The sequence below is a fragment of the Hipposideros armiger genome, unplaced genomic scaffold (assembly GCF_001890085.2).
Source record: "Hipposideros armiger isolate ML-2016 unplaced genomic scaffold, ASM189008v1 scaffold_93, whole genome shotgun sequence".
Classification (NCBI taxonomy): Eukaryota; Metazoa; Chordata; class Mammalia; order Chiroptera; family Hipposideridae; genus Hipposideros; species Hipposideros armiger.
Window position 1 is genome coordinate 3,942,566 of NW_017731443.1, and position 23,430 is coordinate 3,965,995.

The 23,430-nt window shown below is 50.2% G+C and overlaps 4 protein-coding genes across 8 annotated transcripts in view; 3 read left to right on the forward strand and 1 right to left on the reverse strand.

The window, feature by feature from the left end:
* Positions 1-4,083: 4,083 nt before the first annotated feature.
* Positions 4,084-5,654, reverse strand: GNG3 (G protein subunit gamma 3). Its single transcript, XM_019645285.1, has 3 exons — positions 5,366-5,654; positions 4,864-4,963; positions 4,084-4,588 (listed from the first exon to the last, which is right to left on the reverse strand). The coding sequence occupies exons 2-3, from the start codon at positions 4,960-4,962 to the stop codon at positions 4,460-4,462; spliced, it is 228 nt and encodes a 75-aa protein (XP_019500830.1). The 5' UTR covers position 4,963; positions 5,366-5,654; the 3' UTR covers positions 4,084-4,459.
* A 135-nt stretch (positions 5,655-5,789) lies between these two features.
* On the forward strand, positions 5,790-15,628 carry BSCL2 (BSCL2 lipid droplet biogenesis associated, seipin). 3 transcript variants are annotated; one of them, XM_019645280.1, is made up of 11 exons: positions 5,790-6,177; positions 7,690-8,006; positions 9,171-9,252; positions 12,262-12,405; positions 13,398-13,532; positions 13,711-13,808; positions 14,401-14,542; positions 14,687-14,753; positions 14,907-14,978; positions 15,073-15,153; positions 15,287-15,628. In XM_019645280.1, exons 1-11 carry the CDS (start codon positions 6,094-6,096, stop codon positions 15,427-15,429), a joined length of 1,365 nt encoding a protein of 454 aa, XP_019500825.1. In that variant the 5' UTR covers positions 5,790-6,093; the 3' UTR covers positions 15,430-15,628. The 3 variants fall into 3 exon arrangements, with proteins under 3 accessions (XP_019500825.1, XP_019500826.1, XP_019500827.1); XM_019645281.1 differs by having other exon boundaries at positions 15,293-15,628; XM_019645282.1 differs by lacking the exon at positions 5,790-6,177 and adding an exon at positions 6,985-7,259.
* A 513-nt stretch (positions 15,629-16,141) lies between these two features.
* On the forward strand, positions 16,142-18,500 carry LRRN4CL (LRRN4 C-terminal like). Of its 2 annotated transcripts, none has more exons than XM_019645284.1 (2): positions 16,142-16,551; positions 17,006-18,500. In XM_019645284.1, exon 2 carries the CDS (start codon positions 17,011-17,013, stop codon positions 17,728-17,730), a length of 720 nt encoding a protein of 239 aa, XP_019500829.1. In that variant the 5' UTR covers positions 16,142-16,551; positions 17,006-17,010; the 3' UTR covers positions 17,731-18,500. The 2 variants fall into 2 exon arrangements, with proteins under 2 accessions (XP_019500829.1, XP_019500828.1); XM_019645283.1 differs by having other exon boundaries at positions 16,144-16,489.
* A 3,133-nt stretch (positions 18,501-21,633) lies between these two features.
* UBXN1 (UBX domain protein 1) overlaps positions 21,634-23,430 on the forward strand; it is a 9,242-nt gene continuing 7,445 nt past the window's right edge. The window contains exons 1-8 of one of the 2 annotated variants that reach the window (XM_019645094.1): positions 21,634-21,730; positions 21,831-21,918; positions 22,058-22,111; positions 22,200-22,306; positions 22,390-22,459; positions 22,696-22,887; positions 22,982-23,033; positions 23,180-23,296. In XM_019645094.1, coding sequence (XP_019500639.1) covers positions 21,860-21,918; positions 22,058-22,111; positions 22,200-22,306; positions 22,390-22,459; positions 22,696-22,887; positions 22,982-23,033; positions 23,180-23,296 — 651 coding nt within the window. In that variant the 5' untranslated portion in view covers positions 21,634-21,730; positions 21,831-21,859. The remainder of the gene's footprint in view (positions 21,731-21,830; positions 21,919-22,057; positions 22,112-22,199; positions 22,307-22,389; positions 22,460-22,695; positions 22,888-22,981; positions 23,034-23,179; positions 23,297-23,430) is intronic. The other variant, XM_019645095.1, reaches the window with a different exon arrangement.

The window sequence follows — 23,430 nt, forward strand, 5'->3', positions numbered from 1 at the left end:
TCCCCAGAGAGGCCTCTAGCCAAGAGACTTCAGTTGGGATGGTTTTTGTTTGTCATTTTACCAACACCCTCCCAGTTCTTGACCAACAGATTCAGGTGGCTGGGTTCAAGAATTGGGGTGGGATATGGGAATGCTCTTTCAATATTTAGCTTCAGTTTTAATTCATCTTCCCGCTCAGCACTGGGTTAGCCAAGAGCTTACTCAGCAAACCCCACCTATTGCAGCACTGCCTAGTGAGGGAAAACCCTGGGTTGTGCTTCTAGAAAAATGCTTTACTTCCATTTCCTTACCTGGGCAGTTCTCTGTTTAAAATTTTGTGCTGAGATTTGATCTCTCCCTCTCCCACTGTTACTGCCATGCAGGCCTTCTAGGTATGCAGGCTCTCATTCTGTCCCTCTAGTTGCCCCGTCTGTGACATCCTTCTGCCCCACAAGCACCTCTGACCCTGAGGCTGGAATGGGGGGGCTAGTAGGAAATAAGTTTGCTTGCTCATAATGATGTCTTTTCTCTGGGCGCCTGCTTTCTTGTGGTGCCGTCAAATGGATTTGTGTGTGGCAGTGGGTGAAATGATTGCATGAACTTTTCTGTAACACACTACTTTTTATTATTATTAAGGGAGCTTTTTGAGAAAGCTTTGCTCATAGTGTCAGGGCAAGGAGGTAAAAACTGGAGCCCAAAAAAATTCCCTTAGGGCAAGATTATGTTATAATAGAAAATAGAATTTGAGGCCGTAGCCACTGCCCCCTTTCAAATGTTCAGTCCTCCAGTGAAGAGCATCTTTTTTAGATCTATGACATGGTTTGGGGATGCTAGGCCCTCAGGGCCAGGGGGACAAACCCTATGGCGCTTTGGGTTTTTGGAGGGGAGGGCGGGTTGGAGAGGTACTTGCTGTTAATTTTTGACACTAGAAAGTCATCTTTTTTATTTAAAAAAAGCTGTTTTTCTAGATGGGTAGAGAGTGAGACTGCCACATCCTTGTTGGTTTAGTCCAAGAGATCACTCGCAACAACAGTAGATGTCTGGATTTTGTTTCTGTCTGTCTTTTTGTTATGAAAAAATAATGTTAAGGGGGCAAATGTGGATTAACAGGAGGGATCCCTAGCCTTGCTTTCCTTAGAAGACTTGTTTAGTGTTTTATCTGACGTCTGTTGTAGTTGTAGATGGAAAAGCTTGTGAGAAAAACAAACACCACATGGAGCTTGTAAATGTTTTTGCACAACCTGTAAAGCATTCTTGGAAGTGGCCAGTAAAAAAGGGTTTTACCATTTTAAAAAAATGTAACTGTGTCATTGTTTACATCTGTAACCTTTTCCTCCCCTGTTCTCATTACAACATTCTGGCGAAAATGTAGGCACAGTAGCTTCCAGTTTTAGAATAAATAACCATTTGGATTGAATTCACTCTATCTCCTGTGGCTGCACTGACTGGGGTGGAGTGTGTCATCTGGGGGATTGATTTATTTGCTTTTGCTGTTGCTTCCTCACGTTGCACTGAGTCTGATCAAGGATGGCTTTCCTCTCACATGGTTACTCCCTTCCTATTCTACCACAACTTCACTTGGGAGCCAGCCATGTCTTCACTCGGGGGTCCGTTGGCCTACTTAGTATGTGCTTATGCTAAAAGTTTGAGCCATTGGAATAGAAGAAAATAAATTATAAATCATGACCTCTGTGTATTTGGCCTATACTAAAACCAGTTGGATGCTTGAAGTTACATGTAAGGTTCCATTTAGGAGCCAAATAAGTTTATTTATGAATAATTACCACTGAGGAGGAAAAGCCTACTCATTCAACAGAGGATGTTTGATGGGGGTTATTTCCTAGTGAATTTGAAGAATGGAATATAACTTTAACAAAAGCTCTGTTGTATTGCCAACCCTGGACTGATCCTAATTGTAATTTCTAATAAATGGTCAGACTCGTTGAGGTTGGGGTGCCACAGGCTCATGGCAATCCAGTGTTCTGAAGTAGTGATAGAGATCTAGATACTCCTCTAACTTCTCTCTTTTATAGGTGACAAGATTCAGACTTCAGAGGCTTATGATACCCTAAAGACTACCCTTGATTTCAGTGTCTGCCCATTCTCTAGGTTATTTAAAGTTACTTAGTATTAGAGTTAATTAATAATTTTAATGATTATTTATAGCTCATGCCTTGCTTGTCTCTAGTAACTTGTTAAGCTCCGTTTTCTCCCCAACTAGGCTGCAGCCGTTTACCCCTAATCTTGTATGAAAATTTAGTGTGCAGAAAAATTGAGCAAAGGATTTTGAAAAAAATATCAAGGTTACATTTATTGAGTACTTCTGGCTTTTTACCAAGTCTGAGCTGATGAGATTTTCACTTCTCAGGAATTTGCCAAACACTGTGATGCAGTAGGAGAAGAGAAAAGTTCTAAGTGTCTGCTATGTCCTGTTTGCCATTTAAGCATATATATAACACAATCCATTCATTAGGTGTTTGAGTGTGGGCTATGTGCCAGACACTGTCAGGATGCAGGGGTTTTCACGAAGCACCAAGAGGGAATTAAGCAGGCTCCTGAACCGAATAGGGGTAGGTCCCCACTTCAGGAGGGCAACCTGGTTCCTTTCCCAGCTTCCTCTCTGTTCCTCTCCCCTTGCTCGCTCTTCCTCTGTGCAGGTGTGGGGAAGCTGGGGGTGATGGGCTATCCCTAAATATGGTCACCCTGCTATTAGAGGCAGCCCCCCAACCCCAAGTGTATCCAGGCACAAAACATGAGATGGCCTAGGCTTCCCCTGGGAAGCTTGTATCTCTGAATTTAGGGGATCTTGACAATCCATGAGGTGCAGGACATCCATCCAAGGGACTGTTACCTTCTCTGTCTCGGCCCTGGTCCCACCTCAGTATGTTCACCCATGGGAGGAAAAGGCTTCTAGAGAGGCAGTCTGCCAAGTTTGAGTCTGGGAGGCGCTTGTGAGACATTAAGTCTTAGGTTTGGCTCCTGGCCATGTGGCATGTTGGACCACGGGGTGGTGGGCACACCAGAGGCAAGGACATTGCTTCTGGCGAGTGTGACAGAATGGGCCTGAGGGGAAATAGAAGCAGAGCAAACCCCCATTCCCCCAGGAAACCCAAATTTCCAACTCCTAAGAGGACCAGGAGGTGGCCAAGGAACAGCGCCCAAGACAAATGACATGGGACATTGACCGCACTGTTACGCTCCAGAGGGAGCCCCTGTTCGGCAAACTGTAGAAACCTAAATTGTATCCCAATATTCAAGTGACCAGAGCCTGCGAAGCAGTGCTCGCTGGAGTCCCCCTGTCCAGTGATCTTTGGCTATAGCCTCCCGTGGGCCTTCACCTGGATCGGGGCGGGGAGATGGGGGGGGGTGTCAACTTCCAGACTGGGTTGGTGAGAGTGGATATTGAGTTGATGAAGGCAGGAGCAGCCATTTTAAGACCTGACGAGCACCAAGGGGACCATATTGAGAGCTCTGGTGGGTGCCTCGGGCCGCCATTTTAAGAACGGGACTGGCGGAGAAGCCTGTACGGTGAAACGCAGTGACGTAGGGGCGCCATGTTGGCACAGGTCCCGTGGTGGCGGCCATCTTGGGAAGGGGCCGGCAGTGGGCGCGGCCATCTTAGACGTAAAACCGGCCCCTCCGCGGGAACTGGAACCAAGCTCCTCCCCTCCGTTACTGGGCTCATCCTGTCTGCTGCTGCCCTCCCGAACCCTTCCCTAAATCCACCCGGGGTTCGGTCTGTTTTCAGTTTCACTTGCCTTCATTGTTCATTGCCTCTGTGTGTGTGTGTGTGTGTGTGTGTGTGTGTGTGTGTGTGTGTGTGTGTGTGTGTGTGTGTGTGCGCGCGCGCGGCGCGCTCTCCGTAGCCTCTGGGTGTCTGTTGTCACTTAATTCTTCCATTTGAGTACTCTCTCGCGCCCACCACCTCTCCCCCTCTCCCAAGCCCACCGATCTCCGATCCTAGACAATGTCTAACTTGCTTTGACTGGCCCTGTTCTCTGGGTATCATACAAATGATTTAAGCCTTTCAACTGCCGCAGCCACCCCCACATCTATTGACTAATGATCCTCTCCCCCAAGAACGCTAACACAGGAGCTGCCCTCTGAGATTCTGGATGACTTTATTCTTCAAATGGCTTTACCCTTCCAATAGCTCCAGGTGAGACTGAGAGCAAGCACCCGGCCCATCCCTCTCCCCATTGTCTGAGCAGGTCACAGAGGGAAGCAGACAGGACGCTGGCAGAGTCTCATGGCCCTTCTGTGGGTGGAGCAAAGGGTGCTTGGGGTTAGCACAGTGGGCGAGGAAATGGAGTGGACATTTGTGAGGGAGGGCCTTGTGCTTCAGATAACCTCACAGGGTTGAGCAAGGGCTAGGAAAGGGATGCGGAGACCCTCTGGGGCTGACGCCAGTTACTGACCTAAGAAAGGGTCCAGGAGAGGGAAAGGAAAGGTGAGGAGATGTGAGGAGGGACAGGGCAGCTCAGAGGAGGGCACAGAAGAACTTCTTCTCCCGGAAGGGATTCTCTGAAGTGGGCACAGGGGTGATGAGGGGATCCTCACAGGCGTGGGCATCACAGTAAGTCATCAGGTCTGCTGCTGCCTTGGAAACCTGGGGCAAAGCCAGGAGGGGAATTGTTAGCCAGAAGCCCTGAAAGGGACTGCAGCCTCCCTTCCCAAATGGGTTATCTCATCCATCTCTAAGATTCCTTCAGACAGTCTTCCCTTCCCTCATCCCCACAGAGGCCTGGGGACACCTCTCCTTACAGAGCCCAGGAGTCCTCCCCTGCTCTCAGGGAGTCAAGGAAAAGAAAGCATCTCTTATCCTGAGGTGTGGGAACCTACAGCACAGCTGGGTCAACAAACGGGATCCAGGGTCCCACCCACCTTTATCCGGCACAAGCTGGCCTCAATCTTAAGCTGTTCCACCATCTTGCGGGCTTGCCCAATACTCATAGTGCTGTTCACAGGGGTCTCCCCTTTCATCCTGGAGAAAAGAGGACAGTTCAGCATGATAGGGGGCCCTGCACAATCTCAACTGAAGGCCACCCTCCATGCTCACTCCTCAACAACCTTTATAAGGCTGGGTAATGTGCCCCGATATTTTCCCCCCTTTATCCCCATCCTCCACTGTGGCCTTTCCCATCCCTGTCATCCTCGGCTGAGAAAATGGAGAGGGTGGGATGAGATGCTCCCCAAATTCCCATATGGCCTGGGCCACAGATCATTATACATACAAATGACTTGAGGCTTTTCAGCCTGTCAAGCTATGTGTGTTCCCAGCTCTGAAAGCCTCAACCAGAAAGAGCCCCTCCCTGATGGAATGGCATAAAATCCCCACCTGGCCCCTTGAGCCCCCAGGGAAGAATGCAAGATGCTCCTGACTCACCTGAGGCCAGAGGCAGCAGCAGCCCTAGGGAGTAGAGTCAGTGGGGTACACCAAAACCTTCTGCCTTAGATGGATGCCCCACCTTGCAGGGAGTTGCAGCTGAAAGTATCTGACGCAGCAGCAGAAGTAGCTTATACAGGGAAGGCCACTGGGAAGGGTCAGGTCAGTGGACTGTTGAAGGCTAGTCCCAGTTTCTGCAGCTCAAGCGCTGCCCAGACAGCTGGTACCTGAAGGATGAAGGATGCTAGAAGGAGCTGCTCAGATCCTGGAGCATACCAACTGCCTGGCCAATGGGGGAGCCTGGCTGCTCCGTTGCAGCCCCTGTGCACTCCCCCACTGTTACTGTCTCACTACCTGCCCCTCCCCCATTGCAGGCATTCTAGGTCTGGGCTAGAGCCCTCCCCAAAGGAGCTGGAGGAAGCTGAGGCCCAGGCAGACTCCCCCCTCAAATGGGGTGGTCTGGACCTGTGACAGCCCCTGCAGTAGAGTCTGCAGGGGACCCTGCGCATTTGAAAATCAGACATCAGCTGGGCAGTCGCCCCCCTCATCCCCTCCTTTCTCTACTCTGACACAGCATTTAGCAAGTGAATCTTCGTTTCTCTCCCAGGGACCCTCCATTCCCCACATCCAGGAAAATGTGATGAGCTACAGGTATCAGCTGCTAGATCACCACTTCGCCTTCTAGCTAGCTACAAGTGACTGAAGATCCAGCGAGGTACGTCAGGAAGATGTCTAAAGAAATGGCAGACCAAAAAGAAGCTGGGGGAAAAGAGGCGTGCAGAGACCAGATCAAAGAATCGGACAAAGAAGAGGTAGGGGACATTGTGGGGAGAGTCAGTGGGGGTTTCTGGGAATAGATGGGCTTCCTGGGTGGGGGTGGGGGTATTAGCCTGAGAGAGTACCTCCCACGCCTGCATCGTCGTGCATGGTGCTGTGGGTGATGCAAAGATGCCAACAACACTGACCTTACCCTTTGAGGGCTCTTAGTTGGGGTGAATAGACATACAAAATAGAAGGTGCCGCCTTCCGAGACCTAGTCTAGATAATATGTTGTGGGGACTCTGAAAGAGAGTTTCTGGTTAGGGTCAGAGAGCGATCACGCATCGTAAAAGCTGGAGGTAAAATGGGTCTGAAATGCTACCACTCTTGTGACTAGTGGACATCCAGAGCGCCGGCGCATGGCGCAACAAGGGGCTGCAACGTTCTCCAGCCGAATGCTCTCCGCCTTGGATGCCTACGGGTCCAAAGGCCTGTGAGCGATTAAAGTCAGCGCCAACTGGATGGCTAACACTCTCCCTCTTTTCGGGGTTTAAATGGTGGGTGGTGAAGGTGTGGACGGAGGGCCGTGATTGCGGCCTTGAAAACCGGGCCGAGGGGGATGCGGTGACTCATAGCATCCGCTGGATATATCTTGGGGACCCGGTGGGAGGCGCCTTTCCCCTTTGGTCATGGTAACCAGAGAGTGACAGACCACCGGGAGGGACAGTGAGGAGCGCGCGGAGGCGGGGAGCCCTGCCGTCCGGAGGGCCCCGCCTCTCACGTCTAGCCCCGCCCCCTGCGCCGTGCCCCTCCCCCGGACAAGGGCCGCCCCCCGGGGCTACATTGGCAACTGGCGGAAGAAGGCGGGGCTTACCCAGGAGGCGGAAGTCCCTCTTGCCGTTGCCTAGGCAGCGCGCGAGGCTGGTGAGTCTGCGGAGCCCTGGCGCCGGTCGGGCTGGTTTTTTCCGCGGTGGCGCGGTTAAATCGGGGCTCCGGGCGCTGCGCCCACCCGCGAGCCGGAGGGGCCTGGCAGGGAGTGGACCTAGGCTGCAGGACGCCCTATCCGGCCTGGGTCGCGGCCCGGTAGGGGAGCGAACGCAGCTCCAGGAGGAGAGGAGAAACTCGGGAGGCAATTGTGAGTGCGCTTCGGCTGCTTGCTTTGAGTCTGGCTGTGCGACCTTAGGCAAGTCTCTGCGCTCTTTCTGTGCATCCGCTTGTGTGGATTGTGTCATCGCGTGTGTACAAGCGCCTTGTAAGAATTTTAAGGTGCCCATCCTCCGTATGTTATATGTGGCTATGAATATCAAGGTGGCCTGTCCCAGAATCATGTGGCCAGAGGACAAGTTCAAATGAGGAGCTCTGGCACTGGGGGTGAACAAAGCCCAGTGAAGGAAAGGGAGGGGATAACTGGCTGAAAAACACATTTGGAGAAAGTCCATATGAAACAAAGACTGCTATGTCCTTCAATCTCTGGTTCCTCAATGCCAATCCAGTAACCTTGTCCCTTTTGTCCCCACCTCCCCCCTAGAAAGGAGCCATTCTTTCCCATCTCTGTCTTTTTCCAGGAACCTCCAGCTGCTTCATCCCATGGCCAGGGGTGGCATCCAGGTGGCAAAACAGCTAGGAACTCAAGGCCTGAACCCGGGGCCAGACCCTCTGCAGTCCCCACCATGGTCAACGACCCACCAGTACCTGCCATGCTGTGGGCCCAGGAGGTGGGCCACGTCTTGGCAGGCCGTGCCCGAAAGCTGCTGCTGCAGTTTGGGGTGTTCTTCTGTACCATCCTCCTCCTGCTCTGGGTGTCTGTCTTTCTCTACGGTTCCTTCTACTATTCCTACATGCCGACAGTCAGCCACCTCAGCCCTGTGCATTTCTACTACAGGTGAGAGGGATTTTCTATCGTGGAGGAATCCTGTGGGAGAATAGAGCTTTTCAGTTCAACCCCCTCATTTACAGAGAAGGAAACTTGGGCCCAGTGTGCTTATATGACTTCTTACCTGTCACAGCCCAAGCCTGGAGCAGGTTTGGGCTGATAAGGGCTCTAGGGTCCTAAATCAACCTCTGGTTAAAAAGAAGAATAAGAAAAAAGAAGAAGAAATCCTCCTTCTAGACTGTCATCATGAGGGACAGTTCCATTTAGGTTGGCTCAGACCTCTCAGGGCCACAGTAGACTTCTGAGCCTAGCCAACCCCTTGGGTCATCTCAGAACTAACCTGGCCTGTATTAGAGGAGGTGTTAGGAAAGCAGTAATCTGCCTTTTACATTACTTCCTCCCATTCCCCATAGTCTACTGCACAATAAAGATTATGGAAATACCAGGTAACTGGGTACGTAACCCACCCATTTTACAGACCCTGACAAATTCTCTCGCCTTCTCTTAAGGGTTATAGGACCAATCAAGAGCTACTGATAAGGGCATTATTATCAATGGTCTAAAGTTTTTGGTTTTTTCCCCCTGTCCTGGTCATGAGCAGTAATTGCTAAGGCAGAGCTGCTTAAACTTTTAAGAGTCATGGATCTCTTGAAAGTTATGGCTCTTTCTGCCATAAAAATGTATCCACATGCCCGTGCTTATGCTGTATGCACACACACCCACGTGCAATTTTGCCTACAACTTAAGGGGGTTCATGATCCTCTTAAAGACCATCTGTGGATTCCTTTGGAGGAGTTGTCTCAAACTAGGCCCCAGACCAGAACTATTGAATCAGAATCTGGAGGTGAGCCCAGGAATCTACATTTTTATCAAGCTCCCCAAGTTGAGTTTTTAGAAACACTTCAGTCTGAAACTATTCAACTAAGTGTCCATTAAGTCCCATCTAAGAATGTCTTCTCTAATGAGAGGAAACAAGCTGAAATAACAGCAAGAGAATGAGAATCACTTGGGTCTCCTTCCTAGCTGCATTTCTTCTCCATCTCTGTAACAGAGACGGGTGCCTGCTCTGGGAGAAGGGGTGGGGGACAGGGAGCGTTAGAGAGCCAACGAGGGATGTGGACAGGTAAGGCAGACTCCACAACTTAGCGGAGTGTCATCCCCATTCTCATTTAGGACCGACTGTGACCCCTCCACCTCCTTACTCTGCTCCTTTCCTGTTGCCAACGTGTCCCTAGCTAAGAGTGGACGTGACCGCGTAAGTATTGAAGCTGAAGAGGGGTTGCATTAACACTTAGGTGACTGGAAACAGGAAGGCTTGAGAAAGAGCTTGAGAACAGAGATTGAGTAATAGAGACTAAGGAAGGAAGGCTGTCAAGGAGAACAAAAGTCTAAGTGAATTGTATGGATTGTTTACTGCAAGAGGTGTTAGCAATGTTCTCAATTGTTTCAGCCAGGCCATATCTACTAGATGAGGTGTGGTTTATACCTAAATGAACCTAAATTAACAAATCAACTATTTAATTGGATGAGGATGGAATCTACCCAAGAGTTTTGAAAGCTTGTATGTAAAGTTATGAAAGTATTGACAAATACATGTGCCTGCCATTACAAAGGGTACTGTGCCAGAGGACTGGCCAGGTGCCAGGGATGACTTCAGCAAACCTGCCAACCCTAAGAAATGCAGAATGGGAATGCATCCCTCTTTATTAGGCAAGCTGGTGGAGGCTCTGATAAAAAAGGGTAGGATCCCTGAACACTTCCAAAGGACCTGGGTGGAGCAACATCATTTCTAATCACCAGAGTTGTTCGAGTTGTCAGCCAGCAACATATTCAAAGTAATCAGTGGTCAAACTTACTTTCAGAATTTAAAAGTCATTTGAAAATTATTTTTCAAAAATGGTACTTGGGAGGACACCGACGTAAACATAGAAAACACAGGATAGAAATAAATGGTCACTCTGCAGGGAGGGGTGTAAGGGAAGAAGTGCAGTCAGGTTCCCTGGGATTGGGGTTTAGACTGGCATTATTTGACAATACAAATAACCTGGGAGATTGTGTCTCCTGTGACACTTTGCATTTTATCCCGAGTAGCCATACGCTAGCAAAAGAACTTACCAGGTTAGATGAGTGGACCCCAAATGGAAAATTTCAAAGAGGTGGAATGTTGGGCATTGCAGTACAGAGATTTTTTATCATAGTGCTGCTACTCAGGAAAGGAACTTGGAGATTATGGAATGTTCTGAGAAGACATTGATTCATTGTGCTTCTGTGGCGATGATGATGATGATGATGATGATGATAGGTAATAATAGGAATATATTAAGAGGATTAGGAACAAAGCCTCAGTATCTCTGCCCCTGGGATGGCACATACAGTTGTGTGGCTGCCCATTGTAGAGATCACAGTGGTGATGCAGGGAGCCTAAAGCAAGGGTGCAGGGTTGCTGGATAAGGAACCAAGGGTAAGTTGAAGAATAAGGGGAGATCCAGCCCAAGTCCCTGATAATTAAAGCAGGTTGATCGTTTTGTTCATTTGAAGTGAACATTTTTGAATGGATGGATGGGTGGATGGATGGATGGATGGATGAAATAATGTGTCTATCCTATGTGTAACACCTTGCTAGAAGTAGATGTGGTCCTGCTTTCAAGGAGCCCACAGGTCTAACAGAATTCTATACATTGTAAGAATTGTGAAGTGTGAGATGCAGATTGTGCCTTTTAGAAGAATCTGTGAAGAATTTGAGAGGTCAGTGTGAGACTATGGAGATGGTGAGGCTCGAAGTGGATCTTTTAAGAAAGGGTGACTATTGTGTGGGAATGGGGATTTAGGAGGAGAATCTGCCTATCCGGTAGACACATGTGGACAAAGGCGTGGAGTCATTCAGAAGGTTCTGGTATCAGATTCTGTGGATCCCTTTGGAGGAGATGACATTTAGACACAATTACTAGTTAAAAATATGTATACATGTACACACATGCACACAAAAGCTTTACTGAGCTATGTCACATTCCATACAATTCACTCATTTAAAATGTACAGCACAGTCATTTTTAGTATATTCACAGAGGTGAGCAACCATCACTACAATCAGTTTTAGAACATTTTTATCACCCCAAAAAGAAACCCATACCCATTAGCTAGTAGTCACTCCCCATTTCCCTCCAGCCCACCCAGAGAACTATTTTAGTGTTTCAAAGAATTCAGAGAAACAATTGGCTTAGATTCATGTGGCCTTTATAGAAGGGTAGGAATCTCATGGAATCCTTTTTTTTTTTTTTCATTTTCAACGACTTTATTCAGAACATTTTGCAAATTAGATTTTACAATAGAAATTTTATCTGCTACTACATAAGTTGCAAACTTTTCAAAACACTACAGAAAATCCTTTATTTCTTTGGATTTTTCTGTTTGGAATCCATTCTTTTTTTCAACAAATAATTCAGACTGAAAATAAGAATCTGTATAAAGGCTTGGATCACAGGCTTCCCACCTTTTTACCCTAGTGATAAAATATTGAGAGGACCATCAGTCATATCCAGATTTTGGAGCTGGTTCAGTATGGGCTAAGGCAGCGTTTGTCAGTTTTATTTCCCCCCTTAAATCCATTCCCTCTTTTGTTAAAAACAAAAGCTTTCCCATCACCCCTGTGAATCTTATATACCACCCTAAGGGGGTCATGCTACGGGAACATAGTTGAATATAGGATTAGAGGAATATAGGAATGGTCAGGAAAAACTAGGATATGTTTGGTGGCAAGTCTTTAACCTTTTCAGGTTAATCCCAGAGAAGAAGGCTTCCCACTGGGAGTCTCAGGGTTCTGCCAACAGAACCAGTGTAAGGGACCCAGAATGATATAAAGATGATCTGGAGCAACAATGACTGTGCAAGAGCTGGCTAGGGAGATGGTGAGCATTTCTGGCACTTAGTTAATTAATAATGTAAGTGAAGGCAGGTTAGACCCAGGGGGATGGCCTCCTGGGGACAGGCCTGAGTCACAGATGGCCCAGTTGGCAACACGATGGTTCTTTGGAAAAGACGACAGCCTGTTTCTCAGGGCCGTTGGACTCAGATCTCAGAAGTGGGAGGGATCCAGCCACCAGTAGGGGGCAGCACGTTCTTGGGATGAGAGAGATGGAGAGGTCTTCTAGTGCTCTAACCAAGGGGGTTGTGGCACAGTGTTTGGAGGGGTACAGGAGGAGTGGAACAGGGACCGTACAGTTTACAAGTACACATTTTTGAGGAGAGATGGGGCTACCTCGGGCAGGTGCTGATGTATGGACAGCCGTACCGCGTTACCTTAGAGCTTGAGCTGCCAGAGTCCCCCGTCAATCAAAATTTGGGCATGTTCCTGGTCACCATTTCGTGCTACACCAGAGGCGGCCGAATCATCTCCACTTCTTCACGCTCCGTAAGTGTTCGTGGACTGTATGGGAGGGTGTGGAGAATGACGATAGATGTTAGAATATCTGGGTTGGCCTTCAGGAGAAAACGTCCTAGCTCTGAGGTTACAGACACATCCAGATAGGGAAGAGGACTCAGTTTACCAAATCATACAAATAGCCCTAGATATCTGGTGGCCACGTCCAACTTTGGGGTAAAGTCTGAAGAGTGGAGCCGCTCTGAAAACGGGCTTCTTTGGAGACAGACAGACATGAGCTCGAATCATCACTCAGGAACATACTAGCTGAGGGGCAACTTACTAACCCCCTTGGTTATAAAGTATTATAAATGGTATGATGGTAACTCCCTATAGCAAGACTAGTTTGGATTCAGTCAGGAAATGCAAAGTGTTTATTAGCACATAGTGGGTGTTCAATGAATGTTAGACTCCATTCTTTCTTTTTTTCTTCTTTTTTTTAAGCTAAGCCATCCTGCCACCTGTTGGCAGCTCAGTGGCTGCTCAGCTCGGGCCGGGAATCGAACCGCTGTTGCTCAGAGCTCAAACTCTTGAAAGAGCGCTTAACCAACTGAGCCACTCGGCCGGCCCTTTAGACTCCATTCTTAATTGTCAACAAAACCACATGATGAAAGCAAATCCCTAAATGTCTACACGGGGAAAAAAGCCCCAGATGGTGCACTGGGGCTTAATCTATTCTGGATTATAGAACCATCTGGGGGAAAGGTAGATGAGAGACAGTGTTAGGCTTGTCCTAGGAAGGCTTCTTTGAAGAGGGTCCTTTGTTGTGCCGGAATAGACGTGTGTTAGGTAGGGCAGAGCAGGGACGGCACTCAAGCATTTGGAACAATGGGGTCAAGACTGGGGGGGACGTTATAGGAAGTGAAAGTGAGGGAGCAGGGGACCTGAGGAAGCAGCAGCCTTCATAGACTCTCAGGGGTGACTGAGGGGCCGTGGGAATCTGCAGGTATCAGTCCCCAACCTCTCTCTCCTGGCCCTGGCAGGTGATGCTGCATTACCGCTCAGATCTTCTCCAGATGATTGACACACTGGTCTTCTCTAGCCTCCTGCTGTTTGGCTTTGCAGAGCAGAAGCAGCTCCTGGAGGTGGAGCTGTACCCGGAATATAGAGAGAACTCGGTAAGGGGGGTGAAGGAGGACTAGGAGACAGCCCTCCCCATAAGCCCAGACTTCTGCCTGAGGAGCCTCTGGGCTCGGTCAGGAGGGACAGCAGCAGAGGCTGGACGCGGGCCTCAGATTGTCAGGAGCAAGATCCCGGCCTGACGTGGCTACCACCCCTCCACCCTGGCCCCTGCAGTATGTGCCGACCACCGGAGCGTTTATCGAGGTCCACAGCAAGCGCATCCAGCTGTACGGAGCCTACCTCCGCATCCATGCCCACTTCTCTGGGCTCAGGTGAGGAACCACTGAAGTGGGCCTCAGCAGCTCTCATGGAGCCGTCAAGAGAAGAGGGTCCTAAGCAGAGGTAACAGGTTTTACCTGGGCCACAGGCTCTCAACCCTGGCTGCACGTCAGCCTATCAGTTCCCTGGGGAGCCTTTTTTTTTTCTTCTTTGAGGTAACATTGGTACAACATTATGTAAGTTTCCAATGTACAACATAATGCAACATCTGTATATACTATGGCATGCTCACCACCAAAAGTCTATTTTCTATCCATCACCATGTAGTTTACCCCCTTTACCCATTTCGCCCTCCTTCCACCCCCCCGCCTCTCTGGTAACCACCAGCCAGCAGTCTGCCTCTGTGAGTCTGCGTTTGTTTTGCTTGTTCATTTGATTCCTGGGGAAGTTTTTAAAAATACCGATGCCTGGGCCCTGCCCCCAAAACAACTGAACCAGAATTTGTTAGGTCCACATCTGGCCATCAGACTTTTTGGAAGCACCCTAGGGAATTCTGATGTACAGCCAGAGTTGAGAACTGCTGTCTTATGAGAAGGCTGGAGCTTTCCCGTGATGCTACTTCCTGTCCCTTCTTCCCTGCCTCAGGTACCTGCTGTACAACTTCCCAATGACTTGCGCCTTCGTAGGTGTCGCCAGCAACTTCACCTTCCTCAGCGTCATCGTGCTCTTCAGCTACATGCAGTGGGTGTGGGGAGGCATCTGGCCCCGACACCGCTTCGCTTTGCAGGTCGCAAAGGACCCCGTCCTCTCCCCTTCGTGATCCTTCTCTGACTGGGGAATGGGCCAGGGCACGTTGGGGGCTCGGGCGGCAGGGTCCTGATCACTGGGGAGGGAAGGCAGTCCTCACTGCTGAGTGGTTTCTCCTCCACAGGTAAACATCCGAAAAAGAGAGGGTTCCCGAAAGGAAGTCCAGGGAAGGATCTCTGCCCATCAGCCAGGTAAAGGTGATGGGGGCTGGGAGAGTGGGGGGCTCCTGCAGCATCCAGTAGGAGGCTTCAGGCTCTCACACACTGAGCTGAGGGTCAAAGAAAAGACACTGCCGTCCAGGCGTGGCCTCCTTAGCCCTGCTCTGCCCTGCCTTCTACCCCAAGGCCAAGAGGAGTCAACCCAGCTGTCAGACATTACAGAGGATGGTGAGAGCCCTGAGGATCCCTCGGGGACAGGTATGGTGCCTCAGGCATCCCTCCCTTCCAACTTCTCCTAGCCCTCCCCTCAGCCTCTTCCAGTCTGACCTCTGCACTCTCCCTGTGGCTGCAGAGGGCCAGCTGTCTGAGGAAGAGAAACCAGATCAGCAGCCCCTGAGTGGAGAGGAAGAGCTAGAGCCGGAGGCCAGTGATGGTGAGGGGCACCGCCCTGCATGGGGACCTCGGTAGGGTGGGGGTGGGATTGGGAGGATGCCACATTGGGTGGGGAGGGGCCCCTGGTTATCTAATTTCCCATTTGGGATTTTGTTTTTCCCTCCCCTGCCCAGGTTCAGGCTCCTGGGAAGATGCGGCCCTGCTGACGGAGGCCAACCTGCCTGCTTCAGCCCCTGCCCTGGCCCCGGAGACTCTGGGCAGCTCTGAGCCCACTGGGGGCTCTGTCCGGCAGCACCCCACCTGCTCTAGTTCCTAAAGAGAACAGGGCAGAATCCTGTTCCACTCTTCAGACTTCACCCCCAAGCTGAACACAGCCACCAGATATCTGGGGTTGTTGGTCTGATTTGGTGAACTGACTTCTTCCCTATCCTGATGTGTTTGTGACTTCAGCCCTTTTCCACCTGACCCCTTCCTTTTCTTGTGGCTCCCCCAATAAACTATATTCTTGCCAGGTGCTTCTGACTCTTTGAAGTGATAATTTAGGGCCATTTGAAAACCCTGGGTTCCCAGGCATCCACCACCCTGACTGGAGGAGGTTGTCTTGTCAAGGGCTACGCTGGGGAAGGTCTCCAGGCCCTGCACTGTCTTAGCCACAGCTATTTCCATTCATAAGCCTAAGAAGTGCAAAGAGAGAAAACATCTTGTCTACTCTATCCACGTGACTCATCTCTGGGGAGGGGGATAGTGCAGGGTGGGTCTGGAGAGCTCGGCTACATCGCTCTGCACCCCTCCCTTTCTCTGTCCATTGGGAGGCAGAAGACAGGAAATGACTGTCATGGATGTGGTATGATTTTTACCGAAACAGCATTTTGTAGCCCAAGCCCCATGCTGTCTACAGCTGTTTTCCTCTCTGCTACCAGCCAGGTCGCCCCCTCCCTTGTGTTCCCTTCCTCATCCCTAAACATGACTTCAGCCTTTGGATTCTCAGCTCCTGGCTGTTTTCCACATTCCAGTCCCCTTTCAGAACCCAGGCATCCTGGCCTCCAGCTGAAACCACTGCATGTGGCTTCCCCCGGCCCCGTGACTCAGGCCTTCTGAAGGGACCAACCCTCTTGGCACTCACCAGGAAAGGGGGGCAGGGAGAGGGGGGCTAGGTGGTGACATCACAGTTGAAGGGTATAAAAGCTTCCAGCGAAACAGAATTGAAATTGAAGACACAAAACCTGAATGCAGCCTGTGCTCCTGGGGACCCCTCGGCCTGACACCCACAGACGTCCCGTCGTAGATTCCCACTGCCTGTGCTCCTGGGGACCCTTTGGCCTGACACCCACAGACATCTGGTCGCAGACTCCCACTGCATCAAGGCCTGCGCACTGGTGAGGGGCTGTCGTGGGCCAGGAGTCGGGGAGGTGGAGAACAGGCAGCACTCCTGCGACAGGTGGGGTGTGAGGGCCTTACCTCCCCTTATGTCTTTTTTTTCCATCTCATTTCTGGGTTTTTGCAGGTGTCCTTGACTGATATTTGTTTTACTTCTTTTCTGAGTGGCAGCTGGGAATTACGCCACCTTTCTTCCTAGGCTGAGTAAATCATTTCCTCCCCTTTTCCCCACCAGTACTTCATTTATTAACTGTTTCTAGTACTTGGTACATTGCTGGTCACACATCTGTCTCCTATCAAACCATATTTTATTCTTTTTTGCCTGAAAATAAGCACATAGGCTGTTCAGAAGTTGGTTGACAAATGAGTGTATCTGTCTTGTTCCCTCCTCTTTTCTGTTCTCTTCTTGGTCCCCAGTGGTGTTTTCCTTGTCCCCCAGGATTTTGTTGAGGCAGAGGACCTGGAAGATCTTGGGGGCTGAGCAACCTTTACCAACCCACCCCCTTCCCTTCCAGACTCCATGCTGGGCTTTCCCTGCCTTCTGTGGCTCCTGGCTGTCACCTTCTCCTTGGTTCCCAGAGTGCATCCCTTGGCCCCTGAAGACTTTGGAGAAGAGGAGGAAGATGAGACACCGAGGTCACCTTTGCCAGCTGTCCTCTGTGACTACGACCGCTGCCGCCACCTGCAGGTGCCCTGCAGAGAGCTGCAGAGGGCCAGTCCTAGGGCCTGCCTGTGCCCTGGGCTCTCCAGCCCTTTGCAACCACCCTCTCCACCGCGCCTGGGAGAAGTGCACGTGGTGGCCGAGGAAGGCAGTGCAATAGTACACTGGTGTGCCCCCTCCTCCCCCGTCCACCAGTACTGGCTGCTGCTTGGGGAAGGCAGCGAGGCTCCCCAAAAGGGCCCCCCTCTCAACTCTACCATCCGCCGAGCAGAACTGAAGGGACTGAAGCCCGGGGTCGCTTATGTCGTTTGCGTGGTGGCCGCTAATGCTGCCGGAGAAAGCAGCCTGCCCGGGGCAGGTGGCGAGGGCCCCGAGGGCACTGGCGGCCCTACTTTCGGGCCCTGCGGCCGGCTGGCTGTGCCCCCACGACCTCGCAGCCTGGTCCACGCGGCCGTGGGGGTGGGCACGGCGCTGGCTCTGCTGAGCTGTGGTGCCCTGGTCTGGCACTTCTGCCTGCGCCAGCGCTGTGGCTGCCCCCGCCGCACTCAGCCCGCCGCCCGGCCCGTTGAGAGGCTCTGAAGGAGCCCGCGGGCATCTCGGCCACTCGGAGCCCGCCACCCAGCGAGCTCAGCCCGCGCTCCTAGAGGAGGTTCAGGTTGCTGCTGCCCTGTGCAGCCGGGGTCTCTCTGAGCTTCTGTGCTCTGCCTGGGAGCTCATGCAGGTCCTGGCTCAGGCTGGGGAAGGAGTAGAGAGGTTCTACAAAGTTTTTCTCATAGGACCACATAGTAAATATTTTCTGCTTTTGTGGTTCCAGAGGATAAAATCAAAGATATTGTATAGGTACTTGTATAACCATGTAACCATTTATAAAAATGTAAAAGCCATTCTTAGCTCATGAACCTTACAAATCAGGCCTGAGCCAGATTTGGCCCCCTGGCTGGAGTTAGCAGCCCCACCAAACACCCACAGAAGGGCTCTGCCACTATGGGTGGCTTCAGTGGGATTTTAAGAATAAGCTGCTGCAGGATAGGAGTTTGAGGCCAGAGACTACTCCTTCTTCTTCTCCTTTTTGTTTAGATATCCAGGATGGACACACCTGACTCAGAATCCACCTGTGTCTGAGGTGGGTGGAAATAAATGACTGACATGGAGTGGAGAAGAGAGGGAAAGCCCAAGCTGCTGTCTGGGACAAGCTTGCATTTTGCCAGTTAAGAGTAAATAAATAAATACATAAATAATAATACAAAAATACCAAGGGATTCCCCCCATGTGCCTATTGTTTATCTACTGTAACAACATTAAAGCAAATGTAAAAGGAAAACATTTCATTTTTCATGATCCTTTTCAACTCCCTGTCCACATATGTATTTTTCAGAGTTGTCTACATCATTTTGAATTTACTTTTTTTTTTTTTTAAGATTTTTTATTGGGGAATTGTGGGGATGGGAACAGCGCTGGGAAATTGGAGGAAGGGAACAGACAAGTTGCTGTCGTTTTTTGTTCTTCAGTCTAGTTGTGCAGGACGTTGCTTCACTGGCCCAAGTTGGCACCATCATTGCGCTCTTCCTGGGCGAGGCAGATCAGTCGGCAGCTTCCGGAGGGCCGCTCCTGCTGCCGCTGCTACACACGGTAGCCCATGGCAACCCACTGCAGTAGGGGCTGCAACCTATGCCATTGCCAGTGACTCACAGCAGCCCAGCTCCAGGTTGAGCTGTTGTTCAGCATCTTAGCTGTAGAGGGCAGTGTCACTGGCCCTCATATGTGGAATCCGAACTGGGGCCCTCTGGGGTCCCAAGCCAGCTCTTAACCATCGCGCCACTCGGCTGGCCCTGAATTTACTTTTGAATGAACTGGATGTAGAAAAGTCTAAGTTGCTACAGAGTATAATCCTTACTTTTACTAGTCTTAATAACATTTTTTTATTATAAAAGTAACCCTTATATAAATTTCAAGTAATACTGAAGAGTATAAAGTGGAAGGTCCCCTCCTCCTCAAGGGGTAACTACATGCAGCAGAGCAGATCTTTCCCTATGCAATGCAAATATTTTCTTCTTTCACTTAGTATCTTATGGACAATGTTCCTTATTGGTAAATCATAGACTCCTTAGTTATGGCTGCATAACTTTCCATAGGAGGATACTCCTTAACGGACAGTGGCCATGGCTCTTTGTTAGAACATTTAAGTTGTCTCCAGTGTTTGCTATAGACATCCTTCTTGGTGCATCCTCATGTTTCTGTATTTCTATAGGGTACTTACCTGGAAGTAGGTCAAAGAGGCAGTACTATACAATTTAATCATTCTTTTCTTAGACTTCTAGGATAAATTTTACATTTGTTATCTAGACTATGCTTACCACACTGCAGCAAATACTTTGTGCCGTTTTAATTTGCTTCCTGTATCCTCAGCATTTATTCATTTACAAGTAATAAGAACCTACTATCTCATTATTTACATGCATTCTCACGTAATCTTCACCACAATCATTCCAAGAGATGGTATCGCCATTTTTTATTTTTATTTTTAGATTTTTTATTGGGGAATTTGGGGAGGGGAACAGCAGTGTTGGGAAACCGGGGAAGGGGAACAGACAAGTTGCTGTCCTTTTGTTCTTCAGTCTAGTTGTGGAGGACGTCGCTTCACTGGCCCATGTTGGCACCATCATTATTGCGCTCTTCCCGGGTGAGGCAGTCGCTTACCAGCCATTGGACAGCCACTCACTGTGGCTCACCACAGCTCATGAAAGCTCACCCCTGCTGCTGACCAGCTCCACTGCAGTCTACACCGTCCCCCACGACTCACAGAGCCCAGGTCCAGGTCGAGCTGTTGTTCACCATCTTAGCTGTAGAGAGCGCATGTGGGATCCGAACCGGGGCCCTGCTGCTCAGAGCTGGTGACCCAAGCCAACTCCTAACCAACGCGCCACTCAGCCAGCCTGGTATCGCCTTTTGACAGATGAGAAATGTGAGGTTCTAAATGGTTTGAAGCTACATGTAAGGAGTTAGCATTTGGGACCAAGTGTCCCAATTCCAAAGCCGATGCTCTTCTCTTCACCATGGAGAAGCAAAACAGCATGGTGGTTTTTTACACTGCATTCACTAAATTCACTAAGGTTTGAATCCTAGCTGTGCTACTGACCAGCTTTGTGAACTTAGGTAAATTGTTTAATCTTCCTGCGCCTGTTTCCTGTGACTAATAATAGTGCTTATATCATATGATTGTTGTGATGATTAAATAAGCATTAATCTAAAAGTTTCTGGACTGACCGAGTGGCGCGGTTGTTAAGAGCTGGCTTGCGACGCCAGAGGGCCCGGGTTCAGATCCCACATATGAGGGCCAGTGACACTGCCCTCCACAGCTAAGATGCTGAACAACAGCTCAACCACTTGTCTGTTCCTCTTCCCCCGATTCCCCAGCACTGTTCCCATCCCCCAATTCCCCAATAAAAATCTTTCAAAAAAATAAAAAATAAATAAAAGTTTCTGGGGCATACATTATCAATATCAGTCATTTATTGTCTCTCTACTTCCTATTAAAGATTGAAAGTGAGCTTCACCTTTAGGGATCTAACAGACCAAGTATCTGTGGAGGACTAAGTAAATCAACAAGGACTTCACAGTAGGGGGATAAATATTTACTGGGGTAAATACTGGAGCTGGGAGGTGGTCCATGCAGGCTTTCCTTAGAAAGCAAACCCGGAATCCAGTCCAAAAACTGAGAATTAACCAAGCCCACCAAAGAGGCAGGAAGGACATCCCAGGCAGAAGGACTGGTAGGTGCAAAGGCCCAGAGGAGGGAGAGGGCCTATTCTGCAATAAGCACAAATTACCCTTAAGTGGTGGGAAATAAAACTGTGCACTAACTACTAACATAATACGTACTTACACAAGAATCTTGCCAGGCACCTGTGGTAGGTGCTGTTATTATCCTCACTTTACAGATCGGGCTCTAACAAAAAAAGGGGCAGGAGGAAGCCAGACTACCAGCATTTAAATTTCCTCCTAAGTGATTGGGGTGTCATGGAGAAGTTTTAAGCAGGGAAGTGATGACAGGATGAGATATTGTATTCTGCAAAAATCTCATCTGCGGTCCGAAGGAAGACCGCTCAATTCCCTGGAGAGTTTTAACAAAGAATATGCACATTTCGAAAGTATTTGAGATCTTGCTCCCCAGCATATGTGGTCAGTTTAACTCAAATAAACTCTTATAAAAAAAAATAAAATAAAAAGGATATGCACATTTCTAAGGCTCCTGATAAACATTGTCAAATAGCTTTCCAACTGGTTGCGCTAAGGGACCATATCCGGAGCTGGCTTCTTCCACCCATGGGTTTCAGCGCCGCACTGTCCTTCTTCCCCACCGTCACCAGGTGCCCGGGCTTTGGGGGCCGTCCCCACCTCAGCGACTCCCACAAGCTGCCTGGCTTCGGCCGCGCAGCTCTGGCGTTAGGGCCGGGCCTGTGTTTTCTGGCTCACAGCGGCACCCGTCCACATCCGCCTACACGTGACCCAAACAGATCCAGGCACTTCCGCTTCCCCTCCGCTTTCTTCTCGTCAGTGTCCGCGGCGGGTCCGTAGCCGGGTGAGTGAGCGAGCGCCGGGCCGGGCCCCGTCGGGGGCGGTGTTGCGCGCGGGCCGGTGGCGCCCCGCGCTGACCCCCTCCGCCCTCCTCGTCTGCCCAGGTCCCCGCGGAAGCGGCGTTGGCGGTGTCATGGCGGAGCTGACGGCTCTGGAGAGTCTCATCGAGATGGGCTTCCCCAGGGGACGCGCGTAAGGCAGCCCCCCTAACCCCGGCCCGCGGGGTCGCGGATGTGTCCGGGCCTTTCCCCCAGCCTGGCCTCAGCCTCTACGCCCCAGCCTGACCGTCACCATGGCTCTTGGGCGCTATTCACGGTGTTTCTGCCCCCAGGGAGAAGGCTCTGGCCCTCACAGGGAACCAGGGCATCGAGGCCGCGATGGACTGGTGAGCGTTCACAGTGGGTGGCAGGGGACCGAGGACTGCTGGGACGGACAGCCTCCATGTTAATCTCCCTTCCGACTTTCTCTGCCAGGTTGATGGAGCACGAAGAGGACCCTGATGTAGACGAGCCCCTAGCAGCCCCCCTTGGACATACCCTGGGACAGGAACCCACCTCCTCGGAGCAAGGTGGCCCTGAAGGTCCTGACTGAGGGACACGGTGTGATTATTCAGGAGGGCCGGAGGAGGATGGACGGGTAATAATACCGATTGCTTGTTTGTAGAACCTGAGTCCGCTGCAGGAGAAGGCAAACCAGTTTTGAGTGAAGAGGAAAGACAGGAACAGACTAAGAGGTATATAGCAAGGAAAATCTGTTTGAGGGTCACCTTCCACTTCTCCCCAGTACACAGCCTGATCAAAGAACCTTGAACTTTTCACATTCCTTCTGTCCTTTCTTGACATTTTTTTGTTTTTCTTTCGTCTGTTTGGGACACATGTTCCATGACTTTGTTTTCGGAGTCCCTTGTTATAAACTCACCTTCCCAATCCATGTCCATTTGTCGTGAGCTCTTTCCTTTTTGCAACACAGGATGTTGGAGCTGGTGGCCCAGAAGCAGCGTGAGCGTGAAGAAAGAGAAGAGCGGGAGGCATTGGAGCGGGAGCGGCAGCGCAGGAGACAAGGGCAGGAGTTGTCCGCTGCACGACAGCGGCTGCAGGAAGATGAGATGCGCCGGGCCGCTGAGGAGCGGAGGCGGGAGAAAGCTGAAGAGTTAGCAGCCAGGTGCGGGTGCTGGGGATGTTGGATAAGAGCTGAGGAAGGAATCAATATTTGCTTTGTCAATACCTGACCTGTTTTCTTCCTGACTGGATTCCAGACAAAGAGTCCGAGAAAAGATCGAAAGGGACAAAGCCGAGAGAGCCAAGAAGGTAGGTGACTGGGACAATACTGAGGGTAATTAAGTAAGTGGGCTGGTAAATCCCCTTTTCTGCTTCAGAGGGAAAGGATGGGCTTACCCTGTGTTTCTTCTGAGGATGAGTGCGTGCCTGATGGAGTGTTTTACTTTGTCCTCCAGTATGGTGGTAATGTGGGTTCTCAGCCATCCCCACCAACAACAGAGCCGGGTCCTGTTCCCTCCTCTCCCAGCCAGGAGCCTCCCACCAAGCGGGAGTATGACCAGTGTCGCATACAGGTACTGATTCTGATTCTTGTCTTGCTCCTGGGACCTCTCTGTTGGCCTGTGAGGCACCCAGCCCAGAGCTTTTTTCAGTTATGTTTCCTTTGCCAAACCTCTCCCCCTTCTTTGTAAATAACTTTTTTTTTTTT